The sequence below is a fragment of the Aulostomus chinensis genome, chromosome 4, assembly GCF_037954235.1.
Source record: "Aulostomus chinensis isolate RoL2024-O1b breed Wild chromosome 4, RoL_Achi_v1.0, whole genome shotgun sequence".
Taxonomy (NCBI): domain Eukaryota; kingdom Metazoa; phylum Chordata; class Actinopteri; order Syngnathiformes; family Aulostomidae; genus Aulostomus; species Aulostomus chinensis.
In genome coordinates this window covers 9115160-9132188 of record NC_141323.1, presented here as the reverse complement: position 1 = coordinate 9132188, position 17029 = coordinate 9115160, and the positions used below count along the sequence as shown (strand labels likewise).

The window sequence follows — 17029 nt, the reverse complement described above, 5'->3', positions numbered from 1 at the left end:
TACCTTACACACAAGCTCAGAAAACCTCAGCGTGGATCACCAGCATCAGCCAGACTTTCTCTCTCTCTCTCTCTCTCACACACACACACACACACACACACACACACACACACACACACACACACACACACAAACACAGAAACAATCACCAATAGCAATTAGAGTATAAAATATAATTCAGTTCAGGAAATTAAAACATTAACAGCTGATGGTACTTTCAGACAAGTTACAGTTAATCTTTGTTGTAATTATAGGAAGAAAATGTCACTCATGTCTGTCATATAGAATATCATTCAGGAGAGGAGAGCGAGAGCCAGCTAGAACCAACGGGTGCCATCTATAGCCAGCTAGAACCAACGGGTGCCATCTAGAGCCAGCTAGAACCAACTGGTGCCATCTAGAGCCAGCTAGAACCAACTGCTGCCATCTAGAGCCAGCTAGAACCAACTGCTGCCGGCTAGAACCAACTGCTGCCATCTAGAGCCAGCTAGAACCAACTGGTGCCATCTAGAGCCAGCTAGAACCAACTGCTGCCAGCTAGAGGTAGCTAGTGCCAGCTAGAACCAACTGCTGCCATCTAGCGCAAGTAGAACCAACTGGTGCCATCTAGAGCCAGCTAGTGCCAACTAGAGGCAACTAGTGCCAGCTACAGCCAACTAGTACCATTTAGAGGTAGCTAGTACCAGCTCGTGCCATCTAGAGCCAGCTAGTGCAGCCACAGCAAGGGTACTGTGAGCTTTGCTGCTAATTTAGGTATGCCTCCCCCCCTTTAATCAATAGTTAACATGAAGTTTCACCGTAGTGTAACAGACCCGTTTCATGTTCCATTCCATTCCATTCATCTGGTTTGACAGGTCACATACACACCTGCTGGCAAAGATGACATATTGCACGTCGCTCATGGCGTCTATGCCTCCATGGTGTGTTGGGTGTTGAAGGCTAAACAAACTTAGGCAGATACAATGGTTTATAAAGGTTCTGTGCCTGGGGAACTGATGTATTCTGCCAAAATGCTAAGAGCTGGAACTCTGGAGTGGGCAGCTGATAACAGATTGCTAATAAATCATCTGGCGGGATTTTTCAGGCTAGCTACTAGCTCTTTGAAACATATTAGCGATATAACATAACATATATTAGCTATATAGCATATACGAGCTACATGACATATAGCTAAAATCTAGCTAGCGAGCTATTGGCTAACAGTTCTGACATAGCAGGGCGAAGGTTCTGAACACCAAACAGAGTTGGTGATTTTCCTGACAGTCAAACATCCCATGAGATCCATTCAAGGACCGTCGGAGAGTTGGTCAACGGACTGAAAGATGTTTCCTCAGCGCTAAACGATGTCAGAACTCCAACCGACTTCTGAGGCAGAGAAGACTGAAGACTTTACGTAGACCGCCACATCCTCATGACCATCTGTGGACGGTGTCATCACAGCAGGATGTCCTGCAGGACGGACACATGGACCCCCGCAGCCTGCAGGCTCTGGGCGAGTCTCTGCACCGTGGCGTTCTTCCCTCCAGAATGTCTCCACTGCAGCAGAGCGGCCAGCGCCGCCCCATGAACACTGAGCGAGTGATCAGCCTGACAGCGGTACAATGCCGCCGCTGATAAGCCCAGGTCCAACAGAACCGCCTCCCACTCCGAACCAAGACAAGATGCCAGTCGCGACAACTCCCGGTCCGAAGGAACCTTCTGCAGAACCGAGTCAGGAAGCTGCCACACATCTGCAGAGAAACACACACCTGAAGATGAAGATTTGTGTTTTACTTATAACAGAAAGCTCCTGATGTCCGCCGCTGGAGAACAGAACTTAGTCATCATTACCAGGCCTTCCTGCTCGATATCAATAATCAATAATCATCAGAAATGTGGCTAAAAGCATAAACAGTTGACATTTAAAACCAAGACATGAAATTTCTGTATACGATCTTGTAAGGACATCTGAGAGGCCGACCGACTCGTCTCACACACACACACACACACACACACACACACACACACACACACACACACACACACTCTGATAGATATATTGATTGATTGATGGATGGATATATCTATAGATGGATAATGTATGGACTGATATATGAATGTACTGGTGCTGTGTGGCAGCAACAGTCCAGGAGAACCTCATGGAACCTTGTTATACAAGACATGAAGCTTCTTCACGAGTACGTTGCCATGACAACCAAATCAAAGCAGGTGATCAGTTTCGTATCAGAAGTCTCCGTTACCCTCAAGCTCGACTCTGAAGCCTCACGTCACAGTACATTCAGTCTCATCAGTCACCGCCGGTACCGTCACTGGCCTGGCTCACCTGCTGGGGCTCCAGGTTTGGTCTGCAGCTCCCGCAGCAGCCAGTCTCGGACCCAGCTGTACTCGTCCAGGGCCTGCAGGAAGCAGGGGAAGGCCCTGGGCCCGCGGTTCGGCAGCAGGTCCAGCAGCTTCAGACTCCTCCGTATGTTGGTGGGCTGGGCCTCGATGTCCTCCACCTGTGCGCCCGTTAAAACGTCCTCCTGGTACAGAAACGGAACGATGGTGTCGCTGACCTGCAGCTGCTCGGACAGAAGCCACCGGTGTCTCCTGAGCAGTTCTCGGTGGACCGGCTCCATCTGAGCCGAGGGGCGGGCTGCGACAGTCGCTCTGGAGGGATCCAGCTGAGCGACCAGACCCGGAAGTACTCCCGCGGCTGCCATGAGCCAGAACTGGAGCTGTCCGAGTTCTCCAGAACTCAGGGGAAAGTCGGTTCAGTGCTTCCTATAGCAGCCGCTGTAGCACAGACAGCCTGTAGAAGCCTGTTCATCATGTTGGAGATTAATGCTATCCCACAATTCCTTGCGGTAGCAACTGCGACACTGACGCAACGCACAGCTGGTCGCCACAACAAGCAGCGCGAGCAGGAGCGCGGGTCACACAGTTGCTCCCCTGGCCCGATGAGACGGAATCAACAATGGACGTGAGTTCTCTTCGAGTTCTGTTTCTTGTGAGTAAACGAGGGGGCATCTGGGTTCTGTTCAACAGAGACTGGACCAGAAATGAGGCCAGAACCAGAACCACCACGGTTCCTCTGCAGCGTTCACAACAGTTTTAGTTCTGCTGCTCGCACAGACTCGTGTAGATGGACTTCAGCACCCTCTCGGGTCCTGACCTGACGTCATCACATCAACAGCAGCCAGGAACCAATCAGCTGTTAGGAGGAGGACTGTCACAGAGGTGTCAATCATCATGAATGCTGAGGCTGCCTGGAGCCGCAGGGTCCTCCTGCTGCTGCACACGTTTACTGCATACATGAAGATCGAAGGCGTGTGGATGTCTGACCACCTGCGAGCACGCCACTACGCTTCAACCCTCAGCTCTGCTGGGGACAGAGGCGTTGCCAGGCCAACCAGAGGATGCTGGCGCTGAGAATATTTTACAGTCATGGAACGACATTCCTGTCAGTTATTCATGTGTCAATCGTTTTGTAGATTAATTGATAGGATTAAAGTGCTAAATAAGATTGACAGGAGGAGGGGTGTGAGTAAATGGTGTGACATCATTTCCTGTCACCTTTATGATGGACAGCTGTTCAAGTTCAACCTCAGTGATGAAGTTATGCTTTTACTGCCAACAAGGTGAAGAATCAAAGATGGCCGTTCTGTTGTCCATCAGCAGAACATCGTCGTTTCCCAGGCAGACACATGCCAGCAACATGGCCGTCGCTCCACCGCGCTGGTGGGCGACAGTGTCGTTGGATTCTCTCAGCACCGCCGCCATCTTCTCTTATCCCCTGTCACTTGACCCCATGACCTTTCTGCCGGGGTCAAAGACCAGTGGATAGGAACAGGAGGTAGGAGGGACTGTTGGATCCAGCTGAGAGGTTCTGGAGACGGCCCAGGTGTTCCTGCACGTGGCTCGTGGCGCGCTGTCAGTCCCGCCCCTCCACCATGATAAATACTGAACCGGGTTCCAGTCCAGTTCAAGATCTCATTGTTTTTCCTGTCTCATTTGCATATGCAGGCAGGTCAGATGAGGTCATGACGTGACCAACAGCTGTGAAACCCAGTCTTCTCCTGGTAAAAATACACCGCCAAAACAAGAGGCTTTTTATTGTGGGTCGTTTCCGTGAGTATAAAATATGACGATGGCGAGAAGTAATTACACTTTAATTAAGTTAGAAAGAATCAGACATCAAACAAACCTTATTTTAAAGCATATTTGTCTTTTCTGAAGAAAAGGATAAGAGTCAGAGTGAGACGTAAAGCACCATGTCAACGTTTGATGATGTCATGATGACACCATAGTCTGAACTGCTGACAGACAACGGCGAGCGTCCAGCAGCTTCATCACAAACAAACCACAAATAATAAATAAACAACAAATGGACGCAGGAAGGTGTGGAGACACGCAGCGTCAAACCTGCATGATCCTGTTTACCTGAGGGACGGCGGTCCACACACCTGGGGAGCAGTGCCGAGACGGAGGCCAAGTTCCGATTGCAGATGGGTCACCGACATGTACCTTTCCGTCAGACTGACTTGTGACATCACCGCGGTCACATTATTGGGTTGGTGCTCGGGAGGGGAAACAATGCTTGTTTGTCCTCGAATTTGTTAATGTACTGTTGTCATGGAAACACGACCCGTGCTGCAAACACCACCTTTACGTTGTTTCAGTGTGACACCACAGATCTGTCAGCCAATAGAAATGCTGCCATGGTTGCTCGCCGCTGCCATGCACAGAAAGCTCTCAGCTGCTTTACGTTTGTGTGTTCGTCATGTGATCATGTGTTCAGCGGTCAGAGTACTCGCCACAGCACAACCGCGGTGTTAGCTGGTTGTCATAGGAGACGCTGTGGTGATGTCATGAGCCAGACGTGACTGTGGATCTGAGGCTTCCACTTGAACGAGGCGGTGAGATGGTGATGTCGTGTTGGCAGACAGGTCGCCGCTGCGACCCGGAGGGCAGGTACTCGCTGGATGATCTGGTGTTACTCACGTGGCAGAAACGCCACATGCGACTTCCTGTGGTGACCGATGCCGGCACGCGCGCCTCCTGATCACCAACCTGCAGTGTGCTTCATTTAAAACAACATCATAACTCAGACCTCGACCCGCTTCAGGAGAGCGTCCCGCCGCCGGTGACCAGGACGCAGGCCCGTGGTCAGGTCAGAACCACAACCACCCCTGCAGGAGGTTGAGAATCAGACGCCTGAGTCGTTTCCTGACACAGTCGGGAAACTTCACGGTGACTCATCATGCGTTACAGCTGAAGGAGCAGTGCATGATGGGAGCGGTCACCGCTACACCTTTGCTGTCGGGCAGCTACACGTTGTAGGTGTAGTCCATCAGGTAGTCCTTCAGTCTGTTGGGGAGGGGCAGATCCTGGATCCGCCGGGTCGTCCTGTTGATGGCAATGCGACAGAGGTGCTGCAGCAGCGGCGTGGCTGTGTAAACCGGTTTGGTGAGGAGCAGCTGCACCGTCCCGTTGGGTGGCACTGAAGGCTGACAGCTGGTCGCTGCTGCCTTGTCACTGCTCCGGGACAGTTGGACGTAGTGCTCCACCAGGTGGACCACGCTGTCGAACTGCTTCAGCTTGGGCTTCACCAGAACCACTGAGTCCAGTTTAAACTTGCCGTGTTTGTACTCGATACGAAGGTTGGTGGGACCTGCTGAAGTCATGGCGGAGATGGTGTAGAGGTAGTCCCTTTGAGAGCTGTCCCTGACCAGGAAAGTGCCCTCCGTGGCGTCCTGCAGGATCTCTTTGGCCTCGTTGGCAGTCAGACTGCCCCAGTACCAGCCTGGACCCAGAGACAGGAAGCACAGCAATGAACAAACAGTCAACAAAGCTCAGTGACCTTCTGGACAAACCTCCGTGACCTGAGCTGTCACCTTTAGCTGCTGCATCTGGATGAAGCTTTAAGCCTGCGGCCTGAAGGCAGCCCAGACCAGCAGCCCTCAGGTGAGGGCGGAGCTTCAGGGGGATGCTGCTGCTTCTGACATGTAAATACAACCTAGCAGAGCTGCAGTGGTCTCTCTGTCCTCAGCACACAGGAGGAGACAAACCTGTGTTCTTCAGGTCTTTCATGGCCAACGAGATGCGGCTCTCATCTGATTCCAACGTCCTGGGGATTTCATCTGGCTGTCTGTCGCCATCGGTGACTTCGGTGGACTCAGAGGACTGGCACGTCATTGGGCACATCACACGGCGCCCTTTTCTGACTTTGTTCTTCACCCTGTAGGAGAACACAATTAAAGAGCGCTTGTTAATGTGTTTTATGATGTATTCGATCATAAACGTGATTGTTCTGCTATAAAAGGAAATCCTCCATCGTGCAGCTGCGAGTTGCGGACGTGAAGAGCAGGTTCCTGCTGACGGCTGAGGAGACCTTAAATCTCTGGATTTGTGGATGGAGTTTGGTGTGGTGTGATACTTGGATCAAAGTCCGAAACTGATTTCTGCTGTGAGAATTTCTTTCTGTTCGCGGTGAACATTTAAAACTCCAGAGCAGTGAGACAGCGAGGATGCTTTCCCGACAGTTATTAAAACACCTGCTTTACCATTTCCCTCCAAAATTACCCTGAAGGATGGATAGACAGGTGGATAGATAGATGGACAGACAGAAAGAATTGTTTGTGACTTATAACATTATGATATCATTTGGCACGTGACCTGATGGAATCAAGCTAGCCTTCACGTACCCGGGGACGCGCTGCTAGCTGCTAGCTGCTAACCAAACCTGACGGCTCGACACCAGCCGACATGTCAGCGGGGCCGCGTTCACCCGCACAGGCGCTCTCCTCCCGGGTTCAGAGTCGATCTGCTCCGACCTCCGAAGGCTCCCAGACGGAGGGCGAGTGCTGAGGACTCCGCGGATGTGTCCGTCACAGCTTCAGCTCCCGGTGGGACCGTTTACTTATGTTCCCCGGAGAGACTCGAGACCTGGTCAGTGTCCGGACACGGTGCTCGCCCGTCTGCCACTGAGCCGCCGATAACCGCGGTCACCGAGGAGCCGAGAGAGCGACATCATCATAAACACAAAGAAGGCTTTCCAGGAACTTTCCAGGAACACGGTCACGTGGTGCAGAGGAGCGAACCGCACACAAACAGAAACACAGACATGCGTGCGCGACTGCAAACACACACAGAAACACGCTCCAACACACACACACACACACACACACACACACACACACAGGAACGCGCTCCAACACACACACACACACACACAGGAACACGCTCCAACACACACACACACACAGGAACACGCTTCAACACACACACACACACACACAGGAACGCGCTCCAACACACACACACACACAGGAACACGCTTCAACACACACACACACACACACACACAGGAACGCGCTCCAACACACACACACAAGAACGCGCTCCAACACACACACACAGGAACACGCTTCAACACACACACACACACACACACAGGAACATGCTCCAACACACACACACACAGGAACACTCTACAACACTCTCACACAGGGGAGCACGCTACAACACACACTCACGAACACGCTCCAACACACACACGGATACACAGGAACATGCTCCAACACACACACAAACACACTGCAACATACACACACAGACATTACAACACACAGACACAACACAGGAACACGCTCCAACATACACACACACAGGAACACGCTCCAACACACACACACACACACAGGAACGCGCTCCAACACACACACACAGGAACACGCTTCAACACACACACACACACACACACACACAGGAACACGCTTCAACACACACACACAGGAGCACGCTCTAACACACACACAAACACATTGCAACATACACACACAGACATTACAACACACAGACACAACACAGGGGAACATGCTCCAACATACACACACACACACACACACGAACATGCTCCAACACAAACACACACACGAACATGCTCCAACACAAACACACACACAAACACGCTCCAACACACACAAACACATTACAACACACACATACGAACACCCTCCTCACACATTAGGAACACACTCCTACTACTACTACTACAAACACACCCTTACACACACAAAAACTCACGTGAACCCAGAGCTCCTGGTCCAAGGGGTGGCGTGAGCTAAAGGGGCGTGGCCACATTGACCTGAGGTCCCCCTGGAAGCGCAGGTCGTGCTCGAGACGCCAGCCACTGCTCCGGCTTCTTGGAACCACTTAGCACCCTAAAGAGCTGCTCCGAGGTTCCTCACGTCCCTCTTCTGAGAACTGGTGACTGGAACAGAGGGAACAGCCATGCTTAAGTTCCCGTGAACAAGGGGGGGGGGGGGGGGTGTCTGTCAATGACATGCTGGAGGTCCAGAGCTGGAGACAACCTGGATGAGGTTGTCACTGGGTCCCGCCCACAGCTGCTGGAAGAGTTTTTACAGTTTTGAAACAACAGATAGATGAACTTCAAGATGGCTGCCAACTCAGAGGATATTTTGTTGTACTGGCGCCACATTTTGATGAAAGATGTGTACATGTGATTTATTAGGAATTAGCAAAGTTTCAAAACTCAGACTGTCGCTGTGGCGCCACCGTCTGGATGATGGTCCTCCCAGGGCAGCTGAGGAAGGCGGGACTAGATGTCAGTGCAACGATTGGTTTGAAGGAAAAGAAGAAAAAGGCGACGAAAATTCTGATTTGATGGGATTCAGAAGATAAATGTCGCTGTAGATCAGCGGAACACGTCCTGCAGTCACAGGGATGAGCACAGACGTGTGTGTAGGGGGGGGGGCAGCTGTCTGGAAAAGAAGGGCATTACTGCTAAATATTAAAACAATAAAGTTGCACACTGACTGTCGTCTGGTTTGTTATCCTCAAGATAAAAGTTCAACCAGATGAGTTAATTCTCGGTTGTCCTGTTTGACGGCAGGGGTTATTTATATGTTTACAGAACACGCACATCTAACAGTCAGTTGTGTTTAATAACCGGGACAAGTGACACGTTAACTCAATTCAACACTCAAAATACAAAACCCATTCAAACTGAACCCGCTGGGCTTCCTCGAAATGAGGAACACAGACTTGCTCCTCTACATTCGCAGTCACCACACAACAGCATCCAGCAGGGGGCAGCACATGGCACCACAGGAAGCACCAACAGCGAAGAAGAATATTTGCGCGGGAATTTCGACTGTTTAGCTGTCAGCTCCAGACCACTAGCAGGACTCGGTGCCCGCTGACCTCCCCGGTGATCTTCACGGTCCTTCCGCCCGGCTGGTTCGTTTGTGAAAATTCTTTAAGAAGGAACGCAGATTGGACGCGGTTTAATCCGGGAACAGACGCGTCGGACGCCGTTTATGAGCGGGACATCTGACGGAAGCAGGTTTGACTGGCTGACGTTTGTGTTCTAGAGTCTGATTTCAGGTTCCTTCATCCGCAGGGAAACTAGTTCCGATCTCCTAGTTAGAGAACAGTAAAGACGTCGGTTCCACCACCGTCAGCTCAGTGACGTTCAGGGTTTGAGGTGAACCCATTCACGGGAGGTGGTGACGTCGTAGCTGACCACCAAGCTGCGTGGGACGGTCATGTTTTCTGGAGAGTGTACGTCAGAGCTAGTTAGTAATCCAAACTCGCAGTTGAACCCCGTGTGGGCGTGGCCAGTGGGGTCAATGATGGTGATCAGGATTTGACCTCTACGACAGGAACAGGCTATTGAGTTGAATTCAAACTTTACTGCTGACAAGTTTGTTAGTTTTTGGAATTTTGAAGATTACTTAGTCTAATTTTTGAAGATGTTTGTGATTGATGATGATGATGTTGATGCTTCCCTGGACACTGAGGGTCGTTACAGCTTCGTAAATGAGGTCACACCTCATTTACATGTACACACATCCACTTATTAATCACACTCATGATGAGTTCATGTTTTCACACTTTTCTACCGGAACGTTACTATGGCAACACACTAGACTAACTCCTGTCCTCTTGTGGATGTTAGAGGCGGATCCTCGCGATACTGAGCTGAGGTGGCGTGTGTGTCATGGAGTCGGCCGAGAGCAGGTATGCCCACCTGCTGCAGCCCATCCGTGAGCTGACCAAGAACTGGGACATTGACGTGGCCTCGGAGCTCAACGACTACCTGGACGAGGTGAGTGACGGATCTTGATGTCAGCACGACTATGAGGGGAGAGATGACAATTATCTGGAATGATTACTGTTGTTGTCATGGACACGAAGTAGCCTCGCTGACGCGACGCGACGTCTCTGTGTTGCAGCTGGACGAGATGTGCATCACTTTCGATGGCGGTAAAACAAGACTGAACTTTGCAGAGGCGGCGCTGCTCATCCAGGGCTCCACCTGCATCTACAGCAAGAAGGTAACGTGACCCCTGACCTTTACATCCATGGGTCATCAGCAGAAACTGTTTTTGTGAGGGTCCGAGCAGCAGCAGCAGGTCTTGTGGACGTAGTCGTGCATATTGATGGTAGTTGTCACAAACGTTGGTAAGAGGGCGTCAGCCAGCGGGTCACATGTCCCGCGTGATGGCTCGGGTGTGTGTTGCAGGTGGAGCTGCTGCACAGTTTGGTCTACCAGACGCTGGACTACATCAACGACAAGAACAGGAAGTAAGGGCCGCCACACCATGCTCACCTCATCCGTCCCCCGTCAGCTGATGGTTCTCTTCTGAACTTTGACCCTGACAGACAGAACAAGCAGGCTGCAGCGTCTCAGGGGGGTGATGCTGCCACAAGAAGCCATAACGAGGACCAGGACGAAGCTGAGGTAATAAACAGAAACTACAAAGGTGCATTAATTCATCATCCCCCAGAGCGCCATCAGGGAGGCGTGTGCATAATGAAGGAGATTTCAGATTACATCAGCGTGACCTTCATCTCACAGCTGGTGATGTCATCAGTGTCCTAATGCGTTCCTCAATCAAACAGCGTTGAAGATGGCGAGGATTTATGGCGGCCCTTTACAGGAGGGCTCAGGGCTTCTGGCAGCAGGCTGGATGTGTTGTGATGAGTGACCAGTAGATGGCAGCATCAGGTGATGAGAAGGATGGCTATGTATCAGACAGGAAGATGGCAACCAAGCAGTCATGATGTGTTGCTGCTGGATTCCTGCAGGTTTTGTTGATTGGCTGATTTGAGTCACATGACTCCAGCCAGTGAGTCTTAGTTTGGATGATTTGGCCTGAAACTGAGATGTTGTTTCCTTTAGTTCTCACCATTGGACATTGATGTGTCAGAGGATGCTGAGGTCAACTCCAGCATGGTCAGTGGGTTCACACACTCACACACACACACACACACTCTCACACTTACACTCACACACACTAACTATGATGTGTGTGTGTGGTTCAGGCGATAAAGGTGGTTCCGCTCCCTCCTGAGGGTCTGATTGCTCTGGACACGCACGAGAAGCAGAGTCTCCCTCTGATCAGGTAGGAATCAATAATCTGTCAGCGATGAGTTGATAATCTGTACAGGTGTGGTGAGTCAGACGTGTGTGTGTGTAGTGTGAAGGGGGAAGTTTTGTGCAGTCAGAAGGACTTCAGGATAAACCTGTTCTTCCCGGGACCCGAGGACCTGATCCTCCTCACGCGCAGGTCGACCACATCCAGTCTGCCGCTGATGGACGACGAGCAGCAGCCAGGTGTGTATGTGTGGGAGGCGGAGCTTGTTAGCCAATCTTGAAGGGAATTGTAGTCTGTTGAATTGGGACTACGGGTCCCAGCATTATTATGCTTTTGCATGTGTTAGTCTTTGTGGACACCGAGGCTCTGATGGGAGGAGTCAGCATGGTGGAGGCTGCTGATGGAGGAGGAGACGCAGGAGACGGCTTCCTTCCTGTAGAGGACCATGAAATGGAACTGGACCCAGAGGAGCACGTCCTTAGACAGCAGGTCTTCTTGTCCTTATTCCTTCCTCTTCCTCTCAGCCATGTCATCATGGTGCCATCGTGGTGCGTTCAGGCGCCTGTACATTTGTGTGTCAATAATCCGTCCCTCAACACCACGGCAGCTGGGCCTCTGGACGCTCCGTCCGCTGTGTACCTTCAGTTAAGTGTGTCTCTTCCCTTTTCAGGCGCTGAGAAGCAGCCAGAGGGTTCTGGAGAGACGGCGGGTGGACAACGACAAAGCCAGGACAGGACAGGTGGAGGCTCCGCCCTCTGTAAGCTGATAGATCTTTGGAGGGCCAATCAGTGGTTCCACGCTCGATTGGTTGGTTCGCGACAGTTTAATTGTTTGTGTCTCAGGTGAATGTGTGGAAGCTTCATGACCCGTACGCCGTCCTGGGGGGGGACAAACCCTTTAAATCAGGTGATGTGTGGGACTCACAGCTGGCCTCCGGGGGCGTGGTAGCTTTCTGTGTTTAATACTGTCGCTGTGTAGGAAAGTGCTACAAGGTTCCTGACGGCCTGGACGACGGAGGCAAGAGGAAACGCAAACATGCGTCGGCCCTGCAGGACTTCGGGACCTGGTTTCGGGGAATCTGTAAGACTTTGATGACATCTGGAACATTTTGCTGCCTCCGGCGGAATCCTGAACAACTTTGCTCTTGTTGTTGTAGCCGATCCTCCGGAGCACAAGTTGAAGAACGGACCCACATTTACTGGTAACGACCTTCTCTGCTCTTTGCTTCTCTACCTCCTGGTTCTGAGGTATGAATATGAAGCCACTCACTTAGGTGTGTGTGTGTGTGTGTGTGTGTTAGCGCAGCCATCAGTTCGGCAGTCCCCAGTGGCAGCGAGAGCTGGACACTGACGCTGCAGAGGCGAACCAGTCCGCTTTAATGTCTTGCTGATGTCAGTTCTCTGGTTCAACCTGAATAACTCTGTGACTCCGCCCCCTCTGCGATTCATTGTCAACATTTGTTTGTGTAAACAAGATGTTCTTCTTTCAGACCTAAACTACGTCTATTTATCAACCATGAAGTCAAGGCTGAGGACTCGAAAGAGGCTCTTCAGGCGGGCGGTGGGTCTTCACTCTTCACCACATGGCGCCGTGAGGTCACACAGGGTGTGGTCTATGAGGCAGTGCGACATTATTGTTGATGGTGCGTTGAAATGTCACAGGGCGTGGTCGTCTCTGATGAGGAACTGAGGAGGACTTTTCTGCAGCCTGAGGAGGCGGGCTCACGGGAGCAGGGGGAGGAGCCTGTGAACCTGCTGGGTAAGCAATCTACTCGGGTTCCTCGAGGTTCTTCCGACTGGGACAGAACCTTGTTCTGATGTCGTTTTTCTTTGTAACCTTGACGACCTGTTTAAGGTGCAGATGAAGACAACTCTGACGGCGAACACGAAGGGTTCCCTGACCACGACGCAGACGACTTGGTTGGAGGACCGGAGGCAGCAGGTCGGTTGAGTGGCTGTGACATCACGGTGACACGTGACAGTCAGACAGACGTAATAACAGAATAACTGATGTGTTCGCAGACGCCCAGCTGGGCTACGAGGACCTGGTGAAGCTGCGTGTGGTAGGTGCTGAGGTCACTTGGTCACATGACCCACTACACTCACACCAAATATGTTTGAATAATTTCTCATCTCAATGGCGACATTATCGTGAGGTTCAATTGCCCTGTCATTTTTGCTGTCGCTTGATAATGTGATGACAAAAGGGGCGGAGCCATTTCTACCCCCATGTCATGGAATCTTCCTCCCTGAGCAGGATGACATCACAGTTGTTAGTGCTTAAAGTTGTTTAGGAAAGGAAATTTGTCACCCTTGAGCCCGGATAGTTGTGTGCTTTTGATGATGATGATGTCACTGATGCTGGCGTGCAGGAGCAGCTGGTGGTGAGCTGCCGAGGCTACACTCAGGAGACGGCTCTGTCTCGGAGGGTCAAAGACTGGGAGGACAAGATCCGCCCTGAACTGGAGCTGCAGGTAAACCACCAGCACCAGTGAGTTCTAGACGGGTCTGAATCTTCGCAGCTTGATTTCTCTTCCTGTTTGGCGTTCTTCAGGAGGAGCGTCCGCTGTTTGACATCCACGATTATGGCAACAGGATTGTCTCAGCACTGACCAGCGTCGGCCAACGCCGATCGTTCGCATCCCTCGTCTGCGGTCTGGACAACATTGAGGCCTGCAAGTTCCTGCTGGCGTCCCTGCAGCTGGTAAGAGACTCCCACAATCCACTGGGCTCCTTCAAGTTTCCTGTCCGCGCCGAGTCCAAGTTGCTTCCTGGCTTAGTGACGGTGTGGTGAGCGCTGTTTGGACTGTGGAGCTGGTCTGGCGTTCATAGCCGCCACTGTTTAGTTGAAAATGACTTTACAAAACAAAATGGCAGCAGACTTGTCGCCTGACTCGCAACATGAAGCAGTGCAGTGATTTGACAGGTGCTGGTTTTACAGGCCAACGACTACACGGTGGAGCTGGACAGCGCCGGCGGTCTGGAGGAGAGCTTGGACTCGATGGGCCTGACGCTGCTCAGCACCCACAGAGCCACCGACAGGTTCCTAACACTCACCGCATCCTGAACCAGGCTCAGAACGGCTGAAGCAGCTGACTCTGAAACTGTCACCTGACCAAACTTTCACAATAAAACTCTTTGCTTGAAATACCTTCAAGGGTCTGACCCCCCACACACACACACACACATACACACACCACAACGACACATTAGCAACCTTAACTTTATTAACAAAGACACGATCAATTCATGATGTCATGGATGACATCACCATAGAGCTGAAAAGCAGCCACATGCTGATGCTCGTGACGGTAAACAACTGCTGTCATCGGGGGTCAGGCGAGCAGACCAACTGATCCGCTCAGAGCTTGCGGCGCCACGCCCCTAATCATGGAACGTCTCTGATCGCTCAGCAGACGCATCATCACCAGATCGCCACTGTGCTTCCTTCAGCTCTCCTGTTGCTGCATTCAGAAACCAGCAGAAGAGTTCGAATGCTTGATCTCAAGTTACAAAAGTCTCCCTCGTTAATCCTTGGCGAGACTGACGTGGTTCCTGATGTGGTTCCTGATGCTGGTGGTGATCTGCTCCTGGCTCTTCATGCGGTTGTAGTAGTCCAGGAACAGCCCGTCTGGACTCACCAGGTACATCAGGATGGTGTGATCCACGATGTAGTCCCCGTCCTCGTCTTTGACCCCTGGGCTGGCGTACACCCTATAGTCCCGTCCCGCCTCCTTCACTTCCTCTGCCGTCCCTGTCAGCCCCAACAAACGGGGATGGAAGTCTTTGACGTAGCGGCCCAGTGCCGCCACGTCATCACGTTCCGGGTCCACAGTGATGAAGACGGGCTGGACTGGTGGCAGGGACTTGTCCTGGTCCAGAGACGCCACCACGGCACTCATCTTTTCCAGCTCGTCGGGGCAGATGTCAGGACAATGCGTGAAGCCAAAGTAGAGCAGCACCCAGCTGCCCAGGAAGTCCCGCTTGGTGCAGCGGCGCCCCTGGTGGTCCAGCAGGCTGAAGTTCCCCTGACCCAGCGCCACCTGCCGCAGCTGCTCCAAACGCCGCTGCTGGTCCTTCTCCTGCTTCTCCGCGTGCACGTACCACCAGGCCCCCAGCAGCCCGCCACTGACCAGCAGCGTCACTGCTAAACGTGTTCGCAACTTTATATTCACTGATGACCTTTGACCTTTGGACAAGGAGCTTGTCTGAGTAAGCAGAGGGAAACGACGATGTAGTATGACATCACGACTTTGTGACGTCAGCGATGGCGTACAGATAAACACCTTCTGGACATGATGATTGATGCACAGACATCTGACCTGCCGCAGATCACCCACAATGCACCTGAGCGCCAACATGGTGATGGGACAGCCTCCTGCAGATCAGACAATAGAACTGTGTTAACGTTTCTTCTGACGCACTCATCTGGCCACAAACCAAACTGACCGCCTGTCTCACGTGACGCGCGAGTCTGGAACAATCAGTAAATGGCATTTAAGGTAAAATGGTCGATGCTAATGACACCACTGGTTGCCTGACAGTGACGTCATCTTCTCGTTGCAATAATTAATCTTTTCCCATCTAGTTCCGGTCATATCTCGTGTGTTTCTCCTTATTCAAAATGCACCTGACCTGCGGTTATGACGTCAGCCCCTCCTCAAGGTGAGTTACTTTCCTAGTTCCTCCTCCTTGTGACCGCGTCGCTGAGCTAACTTTGCTAAAGCGGGAGCCGCCAACTCGGATCAGGTTGTCAGCATCGAGGAGTCGCTGGCCGGTGGACGGAACTCTTCGGGCTGCTACGTTCAGGTGTGATTCACTCCCCGTCGACCCGGGACCTCCGAACCCCCGGTCCACTCAGGGCGGTCACGTAAACGGTCTGCAGGCGGCTGCTGAGCCGGAAGTGCAGCTACGGATTCTTCTTCTGTGGTGTTTTATGGCTGTCAGCATCCATGTGTTGCTATACCACCACCTGCTGGATTTGATGTCAACACCGCGCAAACTCATCAGTCGCTCCTCCAACGCGGGACCGTCCGGGTCCGCGGTCCCGTTCCTTCCCTCCGCGTCCAGCTGGCTGCCGCCCGTCCGTGGTCAGAGGTCATGTCCATCTTCTACACCGCCTCGTCCTCCAGCTGCTCGTCTGCGCCTCTGCCTCACGAAACAGAAGTGTCTCCCCTGGCTTTATTCCTTGAGAAGTCCTTCAGTTCTTTACTGCAGTAAAAGTACAGAAGTATTTGAGTCTGATTTTACTGTAGTGAAAGTAAGAGGTTGTTCATGATACCTGTGTGTTCCTGGCCATGGGAGAGTTGAGATCACCTCTGGAGGCTGAGGACCGGTACTAGCGAATCCAGGCTTCAGATCGGTACTAACTAATCCAGGTTTAGGACCAGTACTCGTTAGTCCAGGTTTGCCAGTACTAACTAATCCAGGTTTGCCAGTACTCGCTAATCCAGGTTTGCCAGTACTAACTAATCCAGGTTTGCCAGTACTCGCTAATCCAGGTTTAGGACCAGTACTCGCTAATCCAGGTTTAGGACCAGTACTCGCTAATCCAGGTTTGCCAGTACTAACTAATCCAGGTTTGCCAGTACTTGCTAATCCAGGTTTGCCAGTACTAACTAATCCAGGTTTGCCAGTACTCGC

At 51.8% G+C, this 17029-nt stretch overlaps 4 protein-coding genes across 11 annotated transcripts; 1 reads left to right on the top strand and 3 right to left on the bottom strand.

Annotated features, from left to right (window-relative positions):
• Positions 1–158: 158 nt before the first annotated feature.
• Positions 159–3205, bottom strand: cradd (CARD and death domain containing adaptor protein). Its single transcript, XM_086201577.1, has 2 exons — positions 2324–3205; positions 159–1730 (listed from the first exon to the last, which is right to left on the bottom strand). Exons 1-2 carry the CDS (start codon positions 2700–2702, stop codon positions 1435–1437), a joined length of 675 nt encoding a protein of 224 aa, XP_086057703.1. The 5' UTR covers positions 2703–3205; the 3' UTR covers positions 159–1434.
• An 868-nt stretch (positions 3206–4073) lies between these two features.
• On the bottom strand, positions 4074–8176 carry socs2 (suppressor of cytokine signaling 2). 4 transcript variants are annotated; one of them, XM_086201576.1, is made up of 3 exons: positions 8068–8176; positions 6051–6220; positions 4074–5785 (listed from the first exon to the last, which is right to left on the bottom strand). In XM_086201576.1, the coding sequence occupies exons 2-3, from the start codon at positions 6184–6186 to the stop codon at positions 5310–5312; spliced, it is 612 nt and encodes a 203-aa protein (XP_086057702.1). In that variant the 5' UTR covers positions 6187–6220; positions 8068–8176; the 3' UTR covers positions 4074–5309. The 4 variants fall into 4 exon arrangements, with proteins under 4 accessions (XP_086057702.1, XP_086057701.1, XP_086057699.1 ...); XM_086201575.1 differs by lacking the exon at positions 8068–8176 and adding an exon at positions 6658–7233; XM_086201574.1 differs by lacking the exon at positions 8068–8176 and adding an exon at positions 6687–7227 and having other exon boundaries at positions 4075–5785.
• ncaph2 (non-SMC condensin II complex, subunit H2) lies at positions 6347–14727 on the top strand. 4 transcript variants are annotated; one of them, XM_086201568.1, is made up of 20 exons: positions 6347–6448; positions 9965–10114; positions 10242–10343; positions 10532–10593; positions 10672–10750; positions 11192–11245; positions 11335–11414; positions 11490–11626; positions 11734–11876; positions 12058–12144; positions 12230–12293; positions 12366–12467; positions 12544–12588; positions 12877–12947; positions 13049–13145; positions 13242–13328; positions 13409–13449; positions 13759–13860; positions 13941–14090; positions 14328–14725. In XM_086201568.1, exons 2-20 carry the CDS (start codon positions 10007–10009, stop codon positions 14451–14453), a joined length of 1737 nt encoding a protein of 578 aa, XP_086057694.1. In that variant the 5' UTR covers positions 6347–6448; positions 9965–10006; the 3' UTR covers positions 14454–14725. The 4 variants fall into 4 exon arrangements, with proteins under 4 accessions (XP_086057694.1, XP_086057696.1, XP_086057693.1 ...); XM_086201570.1 differs by lacking the exon at positions 6347–6448 and adding an exon at positions 9128–9349 and having other exon boundaries at positions 13248–13328; positions 14328–14727; XM_086201567.1 differs by lacking the exon at positions 6347–6448 and adding an exon at positions 9132–9349 and having other exon boundaries at positions 14328–14722.
• sco2 (synthesis of cytochrome C oxidase 2) lies at positions 14576–16312 on the bottom strand. 2 transcript variants are annotated; one of them, XM_086201572.1, is made up of 3 exons: positions 16022–16312; positions 15673–15764; positions 14576–15594 (listed from the first exon to the last, which is right to left on the bottom strand). In XM_086201572.1, the coding sequence occupies exons 2-3, from the start codon at positions 15745–15747 to the stop codon at positions 14914–14916; spliced, it is 756 nt and encodes a 251-aa protein (XP_086057698.1). In that variant the 5' UTR covers positions 15748–15764; positions 16022–16312; the 3' UTR covers positions 14576–14913. The 2 variants fall into 2 exon arrangements, with proteins under 2 accessions (XP_086057698.1, XP_086057697.1); XM_086201571.1 differs by having other exon boundaries at positions 14578–15764; positions 16022–16309.
• Positions 16313–17029: the final 717 nt, after the last annotated feature.

Excerpts from the sequence above, each read along its gene's own strand:
- cradd (XM_086201577.1), bottom strand. The coding sequence starts at position 2,702 with ATGGCAGCCGCGGGAGTACTTCCGGGTCTGGTCGCTCAGCTGGATCCC. Across the intron at positions 1,731-2,323 it reads CAAACCTGGAGCCCCAGCAG|ATGTGTGGCAGCTTCCTGAC; the intron begins GTGAGCCAGGCC and ends GTTTCTCTGCAG.
- socs2 (XM_086201573.1), bottom strand. The coding sequence starts at position 6,279 with ATGATCGAATACATCATAAAACACATTAACAAGCGCTCTTTAATTGTG. Across the intron at positions 5,786-6,050 it reads GAAAGACCTGAAGAACACAG|GCTGGTACTGGGGCAGTCTG; the intron begins GTTTGTCTCCTC and ends CTCTGGGTCCAG.
- ncaph2 (XM_086201568.1), top strand. The coding sequence starts at position 10,007 with ATGGAGTCGGCCGAGAGCAGGTATGCCCACCTGCTGCAGCCCATCCGT. Across the intron at positions 10,751-11,191 it reads AGGACCAGGACGAAGCTGAG|TTCTCACCATTGGACATTGA; the intron begins GTAATAAACAGA and ends TGTTTCCTTTAG. Across the intron at positions 11,877-12,057 it reads AGCACGTCCTTAGACAGCAG|GCGCTGAGAAGCAGCCAGAG; the intron begins GTCTTCTTGTCC and ends TTCCCTTTTCAG.
- sco2 (XM_086201571.1), bottom strand. The coding sequence starts at position 15,747 with ATGTTGGCGCTCAGGTGCATTGTGGGTGATCTGCGGCAGGTCAGATGT.